Here is a 9,601-nt window from a genome sequence, read left to right on the forward strand (position 1 = left end):
ACCTACCTCTTTAACCTTCAGTTTGTGCTTACGGGACTTATGTTTGGAGTAAAGAAAACCTTAGAGGCTATGAGATATTAAAACCAATCGTATCCCACCATCGCACCTTCTAAGTCCTCCACTCATTCTCCTCTTACCCCTATTTTTCACATGCTAACCAAACATGGATTTCATTTCCTGCACGTATTTTTTAAAAATCCCACTAGCAAAGGCTTGGCATGCAGTCCATTCTTGCAGAGAAATAAATGAGCAGTCACCTTAGCATACACTATTTATAAATACTCACCTGCCCGTGTTTTAAGCTAACAGCTTGTAATTACCATTCAGCCCACCGGTACTTAATCACCATTGCTAAAGAGCCTCACAAAGACTTTGGCCGTAGCTCATGTCCCTAAAAGGGCCACTGCTCTGGATTTTCTGACATATTCACCTCAGCGCAGATACACTTGGGCTGTGTCACTTATATTTTCAGAGAAAAGAGTGATCAAAGAGCTGTTAGGAAGGATAAAGGGCCAGAAAAAAAATAATCTTAGGCTTTTAGAGTTGGAAGGGTCTTTGGGGATCATCAGTCAGTCAGGTAAAAGACTACAGAGGAAGATTAACCATTCTTAGAAGGCGGATAAAAATCACTCCCAAGAAGAAGACTGCTGCTACTATGACTAAAGCTCTATTCTGCTTAATGCTTTGTACTTTTAAAATATCGTTCGCTACAGTCTCTCATTTATTCTCACGATAAACTGAGGGCAGGAGAAGAAATATTGCAAAGAAAAATGAAGGGAATAAAACGAGAGAGAAAACTATCGGCCAAATGTCTAAAATCAAGCAAGACTACTCATGGGAAAAATGAATGCCTCTTTTAATTAGACTGCCTTCTTAAGGAAGAGAACCTAAAAGTCTCTAGAGAAGGAGAATTCTTCAGTACTCATAACAATGATGAAGACAAATATTGTTCTTTCTCCCCTCTCCTCTCTTTGATTCTCCCTCCTATAGAAAATTCCCAAAGGATAAACTTGGAAAGATTTAAAGCAGTTGGCACTAAGGTATGAATGACCCATAGGCCTAACTCTTTTAGAGGGGATTTGTTTTCCAAACTAGAGGCTATTACAGGTTCTGGGTCTGAATCTCAGACTTGCTACTTGCAAGTAAGTAGTTGCATGACCTTGGGTAATTCACTTCCTCCTCATCACTGGGCTCAGTTTTCTCTCCTGTAAAATGAGGCAATAAGACTAGAAGACTTTAAAAGCCCCTCCCAGTTCTCTATCCTTTCATTCTAATCCCAAAGATCTCCAGGTGGAGAAAATGGGTAGGGGTGAGGGGAATATTCCTGGTTTTTAGCAGTACCTCTGCTACTCAGGGTGAGCTCAACCTGTGCTCAGTCCCTGAGAAAGTGTGTGTGTGTGTGGGGGGGTGCCATGGGGGAATAAAACACAAAGAATGTGTTTTGTTTATCAGCAACCAGCCCCACCCCACCCACCTGCCCTTCCTTACCTCTGGAAGCCATGCTTGCTGCACCCATCCTCTCCTGGAAAAACCAAGTCACCCACAGAATGAAAATCTTTTCTTTGTGGGTCACGTTTGTTTCTACCATGTTAAAAGCAAAGGTCTAGGGGTAAGATTTTTGTTTCTTTGTTTGAACGTTTGTTTGAAGATTTATTTATTCATTTCAACATTTAGAATTTTATTTTCCCAAATTACATGTAAAAGACAAATTTCAACATCAATTTTAAAAAACATTGTGTTCCAAATTCCCTTCCTCCCTCCCTTCCCCCAACCCCCCAGAACTCAAGCAATTCAATATAAGCTATACATGAGCAGTCATGCAAAACATCTCTACATTAGCCAGGTTGTGAAAGAAAACAGACAAAAGCAAAACTTCAGATAAAGGAACTAAGAAAAAAGTTATGCTTCAATCTGTATTCAGATACTGTCAGTTCTCTCTCTGTAGACGGACTGCATTTTTCATACGATTTGAAGATTTATTTTTATTGACAATTGCTGTTTAGAATTTCTCTCTCTTTTTTAATGTCCCCAAAAAGAAGAGAAGGCATGGGTTTGTATGGTGTGCATTGGGAAAGTGATGAAAAAAGAGACCAAGCTCTGCAAAGAGCAGCTATATGTGAAATTACATGTTTCTTCTATGTGTGAAACTGGGAGTGGAGTCTGGGAAGAAGGAAGTGTCTCCAGTGTACCCTTTGGGACCAGTTGATCTACCTTTTGGCAGTGCTATTTCTCTTGGTCCTATTTAATCTATCATTTCTGCTTCCCCTTCCCAGAAGTCTGGGACTGATCTCAGGGAAAAACTAAGTCTAAATATGCCTCACTGTGACCATATCACAGTGGCCCAAGAAAAATAAAGGGTGACTTTGGGGTGGTGGTAGTGGAGGGGTCTGGACCTGTTATTTCATCATGTAAAAGCTGGTGTTTAGGTAGCACTTATTATGTGCCAGGCCCTGCACTAATCACTTCACAAATATTACCTCTGTGATTCTCATCACAACCCTGAGAGGAAAGTACTATTATCCCCCTTTTATGTTTGAGGAAGCTGAGGCAAACACAGGTTAAGTGACTTGCCCAAGGTCACATACCTAGGTTCTGAGGTTAGATTTGAATCAAGTGTGGGGATTTCCTTATTAAGGGTAGGGCAATGTTTTGTCTTCTCTGCAGTTTATATTCTCAGAGAATTGCCTGGGACCCTAAGAAGTTACATGACTTGCCCCTGATCACATGGTCAGTAGGTGCAGAGGTTGGTTTTGAACCTAGGTTTTCCTGATCCTGAGGCCAACTCTCCATCCCTGGGTCACGCTGCCCTTGAGGTTGCCTAAATTTATCATGCTGATTTGTCTTCTCTAGCAACTGCTTCTTCCTTCCACATTAAGCAGTGGAAAAATCACTGGATTTGGAGTCAGAAGGATGTGGGTTCAAATGCCAGATTCCTCCAAGACTACCTGAGTGATCCTGGGCAAGTCATTTTTAATGTTTAATGGGCTCAGTTCCTTATGTATAAAACGAAGGGACTAGATGGACTAGACCAGAGATGTCAAACACACCTTAGGCTGCTAGCAACATTGCTGAGTGCTGCCCAACCAGATTAAAATACAAGTGGGAACAGGATCAACAACATTGTGTGTTGATCAGCTGTGATAGACTTGAATCAGCAATACAATGGTCCAAGACAGTTCCAAAGGACTCATGATGGAAATGCTCTCCACATCCAGAAAAAAAGAACTGTGGAATCTAGATGCAGATTGAACCATATGATTTCTACTTTTTTTGTTTTTCTTTTTGAGTTTTTCCCTTTTGTTCTGATTCTTCTTTCACAGCATGACTAATGCAGAAATACGTTTAATGTGATTGTACATATATAACCTATATCAGATTGCTTACTGTCTTGGGAGCAGGGAGGGAAGGGAGGGAGGGAGAAAAATTTGGAACTAGAAATCTTATAAAAACAAATGTTGAAAACTATCTACATGTAACTAGAAAATAATAAAATACTTCCATGATTAAAAACAATACAGCAGCTAGATGGTGCAGTAGATAAAGCACTGGCCTTGGATTCAGGAAGACCTGAGTTCAAATCCAGCCTCAGACACTTGACACTAGCTGTGTGACCCTGGGCAAGTCACTTAACCCTCATTGCCCCACAAAAAAAGTGGGAAACACTTAAAATAAATTTAAAAATTCAATAAAGCATAGCTAACATGACATTTTAAAATGATTCCTTGTTTCAGACCCTTCATGACCCCATTTGGGGTTTTCTTGGCAGAGATACTGTAGTGATTTGCCATTTCCTTCTCCAGCTTGTTTTACAGATAAGGAAACTGAAGTAAATAGGATTAGGTGATTTGCCTAGGGTCACACATAGCTAGTAAGTGTCAGAGGCTGGATTTGAACTCAGGTCCCCCTGACTTCAGGGTCAGCCCTCTATCCACTGCTCCACCTAACTGCCCAATCATTTTAAAATTCAATCAAATATACTACACCTCAGGATCCTTCTGTAAAGATTAGTGGCCCCAGTTTCTATTTAACACCACTGTACTAGAGACTAAGATTATAGCTCTGTTTCTATGATACTAAATACTTCTTCATTTATTATAGCTAGTATTTATGTAACTCTTTTCAAGTTTGCAAATCTCTTCACATGTTTACTCATTTGATCCTCACTACACAACCTGTAAAGTAGGTTCTAGATTGTCCCCATTTTACAGAGGAGGAAACCAAGGTTAGAGACAAGTTGAAGTGATGTGCCCAGGGCACACTAAGTGGTGGGCAGGATTTTTTTTTTTTTAGTGAGGCAATTGGGGTTAAGTGACTTGCCCAGGGTCACACAGCTAGTAAGTGTTAAGTGTCTGAGGCCGGATTTGAACTCAGGTACTCCTGACCCCAGGGCCGGTGCTCTATCCACTGCGCCACCTAGCCGCCCCGGGGGGCAGGATTTTAATTCAGGTCTTCCTGACTCCCAAGTAATGAATTCTCTCCACTGTGCTACCTAGCTGCACTTGATCATTTATTAATTATTTTGCTGACAAGTATATACATGATGTCCTTTTATCCTCACTATAGAAGAGCAAACATCATAGATATTTTTAAGCTTCATTTTACAAAGGAGGATACTGAGGCTTAGATAATTTTTTTGGTCTAACTTAATAGTATTTTTCCAATTTCATGTAAAGACAATTATTAACATTCATTTTTCTATGTCTCTCCCTTCCCTGTCCCTAAAATGGTAAATAATTTTATTTAGGTTATACATTGTCATATAAAACATTTCCATATTAGTTGTGTTCTGAAAGAAGAAACAGACCAAAAGGAAAAAAACACACAGAAAAATAAAGAAAGTGAAAATAGTATGCTTTGATCTGCATTCAGACTCCATCAGTTCTTTCTCTGGATATGAACATTTTCCATCATGAGTCATTTAGAATTCTCTTAGATCATTATATTACTGAGAAGAGCTAAGTTAATTATAGTTGATCATTGCATAATGTTGCTGTTACTGTATACAATGTTCTCCTGGTTCTGCACACTTTACATCAGTTCATGTATGTCTTTCCAGGTTTTTCTGAAATCCACCTACTCATCATATCTTGTAGCACAATAGAATTCCATTACATTAGTATACCACAACTTTTTAGCCTTTCCCCAACTGATGGACACCCCCACAATTTCCAGTTCTTTGCCACCCACGAAAAGAGTTGATCTAAATGTTTTTTGTACATGTAGGTCCTTTCCCCTTTTTTATGATCTCTTTGGGATACAGACCTAGCAGTGGTATTGCTGGATCAAGGGGTATCCACAGTTGGACTGCCCTTTGTGCATAGTTCCAAAGTGCTCTCCAGAATGGTTGTGATAATCAGTTCACAGTACCACCAACAGTACATTAGTGTCCCAATTTTCCCAACATCCTCTTCAACATTTGTCATTTTCTTTTTGTCATATTAGCCAAAATAACAATTGCTAACATTTAGAGAGCACTTTAGTTTGTAAAGTGCTTTATAACTTATCTCATTTTATCTCCACAGACTCCATATTATTATCCCTACTTTACAGATGAGGAAACTGAGACAGGTTAATTAAATGACTTGGCCAGGGTCACACACAGACAGTAAGTGTCTGAGGGATAATTTGAGCTCTGGTCTTCCTTGCTCCAGGTCTAGCACTCTATCCACCTGGACACCTAACTTTCTCAGTAACTTGCCCATGATCACATAGCTAGTAAGTATCAGAGGCAGAAGTGAAAATCAGATCCCTCCTGATTCCTAAATCCAGAACTTTATTCCCTGCCAGCCACTTCTTCAGCCTTGTGCTGTGCATGCCAATATGCTGCTATGATTCCCAGGTGTTTCTTACCAGACTCACTGCTATCAGCAGTAAATTTTCCCTGAAATGTTTCTGATAGCAATGGCTTTTATCACAGTGTTCATACACCCACATCCTTGTTACTCAGCAACAGCACACCTTAGGACCTGGTTGGTTTGCCCTATTCAATTATCGTATTTGTTTTGCTTTGCTTTTACTGTGAAGATCTGACCTAAATGGAATGTTTGGGGGAGCATTATGCCTAGTCTCATGCTATAGGGAGGCTATTTGTGTTCATTTACATTTCCTTTATGACAGCTCTATTAAAGAATATTTGAATTATGTCCTTTCTAGTGTCAGGAACTGAAGGAGTTAATTGATGTAGCTAGGCAGAAATTATGTGTTTATTGAATCTTGCAACCAATTTTCTTAGGAAAGGACCTATGTGTCTCCTCAAGAAAAGTAGGGGCAATCACCTGTACTCTAATGGTAAAATAAATTCTACCTGGGAGGAAGAGGGAGGGAATAAGCATTTATATAGTGCTTATTATGCTCCAGAATCCAGTGCTAAGTGCTTTACAAACATTATTTCATTTGATCCTCATAACAACCATAGGTGGTAGATGCTGCTAACATTCTCGTTTTACAGCTGAGGAAACTGAAAGACAAACCAAAGTTAAGTGACTTGCCCAAGGTCACACAGCTAGTGTCAGAGGTAGAGTTTGAACTTGTTCTTTCTGTCTTTTGGTCTGGCACCTACCCACTGTTCTTAAGCTTTCTTCTAGCTCTTGCATTCAATGTCCTTAATTAATTTAATTTTGTAATTAAAACTAGGTGTCTGGTTCCTTATTGAAAATGTGAGGGGCAGCCAGGTGGTACAGTGGATAGAGCACTGGCCCTGGATTCAGGAGGACCTGAGTTCAAATCCAGTCTCAGACACTTAACACTTATTAGCTGTGTGACCCTGGGCAAGTCACTTAACCCCAATTGCCTCACAAAAACAACAACAACAAAAGAAAATGTTTATTAACTTTAAGGATGACAGAAGAATTTTGTTGAATATCTTCACCTGTCCCTTAGAAATTACTCTCTTTGGGGCAGCTAGGTGGCACAGTGGATAGAGCACCGGCCCTGGATTCAGGAGGATCTGAGTTCAAATCCAGCCTCAGAAACTTAACAATTACTAGCTGTGTGACCCTAGGCAAGTCACTTAACCCCAATTGCCTCACCAAAAAAAGAAAGAAATTACTCTGTGTGTGTGTGTGTGTGTGTGTGTGTGTGTGTGTGTGTCTTGAAAAGCCATATTATCTAAATTGGTACTGGATGGGTGATCCTGCTTAGTGTACATGTGTGTAACTGAACAGGTGTAAATCAATACAGTCATATGCCTATTTGGACAAAGGGAGCTGATGCACAATTCACAGTGGCCAGGAAGCTCTGAATGGCCATTATTGCTTCTGTAGCTATGGAGGGGTATGGAAATGCAGAAAAGGTCTTCCCTATTTTTCTTCTTCCCTTGGGAGAGACTTGATTGATGTGCAGGAAGAGGAAACTGAGAGTTGGCGATGGTAATCAGTGGTGAATCTTAAACAGGACAATAATATCAAAAGGCAACACAGCATAGAAGATAAAGCGCTGATCTTGAAGACAGGAAGACTTGGGTTCAAATCCCACCTGGGACATGTACTAGTCATGTAATCCTCAGCATATCACTTAACTTCTCTCAGGGTTGTAGGCAACTAAGACTAGATATGCTACAGAAAAGATGCCGATCTGCTTGGGAAAAAAATGAGATTACTTTTTGGGAGTTCCCTATAGCAATGAAATCATAGGTCCAGTCTCAATTCTTAATAATATTAAGGTCAAACTCACCTGGAGAGGAAGAGGTTTTCGGTTACATTTCTCTGGCTTCCTCCCAGAACCCAGAACTTGGAGACAAATCAGAAAGCTGAGAGATTTGCCAAGAGTTAAAAGGGATGAGATGTCATGATTTTGTTTGCTGGGTAGGCATTTTGAAAGACAGACTGCTCTACTTTCTGAGTCACTGGAGCAGGGGAGGGCTTGAGGGACCATTGGAAAGATAATCAGGCCTCACCTGCCCATAGAGCCCTGCAATGGGGAGTGTGGGGGGGGAGCACCTTGGATGTTGGTAGGCCCCTTATCCTTCTAGCGAGTTAGAGCCCATAGGAGAGAGAGGGAGAGGCAGAGACAGAGGAGAGGAGAGAACGCTTTCTGTGACCCATTGATAGTCGGCAGAGTTTATGGACAGCTGGCATGATTGACAAGGCCAATTCATCCCATTTTTCTCAGTAAGATATTGGCCTGCAAATATGGAAAGAGGCAACGAGACACCATTTTAGAAACATCCTGTGCGACTACAAATGACAACCTTGTTCCTTTCTTTGGAAAAGGCCTTTCCAGCCATACTGCTGGTATAGTTGAATAAGCAAGTTATACAACAAACTGTGAGTCTCTCATGACTGGAAATCCAGTATGGCAGAAACAGCATTCCATTCCTCCAGTATGCTGTGATTTGTTTCCTACTCTAAAGGGTTTTTAAAAGCCCATATATCTATAATGGTCCTGGGTGGGTGACCCTGATTAGAGTGCTAGCAAGTTTGGCTACTCAATTTATTTGACTTGTAGACTAGTAGACCCACTAGAAAGTGAGGATTCTCTCTGGGCTCTCTCTCTCTCTTCAAGAACTCAGGCTGAGAAATTCCCCCCAATAAATGCTGGTAGTTCATTCCTAATAAAAATATTCCAGGGGCAGCTGGGTTGCACAGTGGATAAGGCACCGGCCCCTGGATCAGGAGGACCTGGGTTCAATTCAGCCTCAGCCACTTGACACATACTGTTTGACCCTGGGCAAGTCACTAAACTCTCATTGCCACACACACACCACACACACAACACACCACCACACACAAATTCAGGATGAAATGCCCTATCCATCTCCTGACAGGGAGGTGATTGGATTCAAATGAAGGTGTTTTAAAATATGGCCAGTGTGGGGATTTGTTTTGCGTGGATTATGCATATTTGTTACTAGGGTTGTGTTTATTCTTTTCTTTTTTCCACTAGGGGTAGCAAGGCGTGAGAGGGGAGAGGAAATACCATGCTAGTTAATTGGAAATCAAGATGTTAATGGACCAGATGGAGATGGCTGACTTTTTTACCAGAGTAGTGAGCAAATGCTTAATAAATATTTGTTGATTGATTCTTTACCATTTGTCTCCCTTCATAGCCTAGGCAAAGTATTGAGGGATATAATAGGTGCTAATAAATACCTAATGATGACTGATAAAATTTCCTGATATTTCTAAAATCACATCATTTTTGTCAACACTGTAACTACACTATACCGACATACAAAGGGCTATTCTAGGGAAGAAGCCAATACCAGTGAACTGTAATGGACTCATTCTAAATACATACTATGTCCATATTACCTTGACTTTTCTTCCTGTCATCCTGGTAACACAACTTTCTCAGTCACTGGTAACTAGCCAAAGTTAATCTTCAAAGTCCATCCCTCAGCTGTTTAAATTTCTGATAAAATTTCAGCTAAGTAAAAAGTGAAAAAAGGTCATTTGACCCATGGGAAATTCCTTGCCTCTCCCTGTTGCTCAAGTCTTATCATTCACAAGAAGAAGAAGAGAAAAAACTCCCTTTATCTACCCCACAGGGATGTGGTAAGGAAGAATGAGATCTTGTCTATCACACATTTCAATTTCCTTCAAGAAAACTGCTATGCACTGTTTACTTATATGAGAGTCAGTCCTAAATAATTAAAGAATAG

At 40.4% G+C, this 9,601-nt stretch overlaps 1 protein-coding gene across 1 annotated transcript in view; it reads right to left on the bottom strand.

Moving 5' to 3' along the window:
• The window catches only part of WEE2 (WEE2 oocyte meiosis inhibiting kinase), a 31,211-nt gene extending 25,277 nt beyond the window's left edge, over positions 1-5,934 (bottom strand). Inside the window, exon 1 of the mRNA XM_043967558.1 lies at positions 5,851-5,934. Coding sequence (XP_043823493.1) covers positions 5,851-5,934 — 84 coding nt within the window. The remainder of the gene's footprint in view (positions 1-5,850) is intronic.
• Between the last annotated feature and the right edge of the window lie 3,667 nt (positions 5,935-9,601).

The sequence above is a fragment of the Dromiciops gliroides genome, chromosome 5 (genome assembly GCF_019393635.1).
Source record: "Dromiciops gliroides isolate mDroGli1 chromosome 5, mDroGli1.pri, whole genome shotgun sequence".
Taxonomy (NCBI): Eukaryota; Metazoa; Chordata; class Mammalia; order Microbiotheria; family Microbiotheriidae; genus Dromiciops; species Dromiciops gliroides.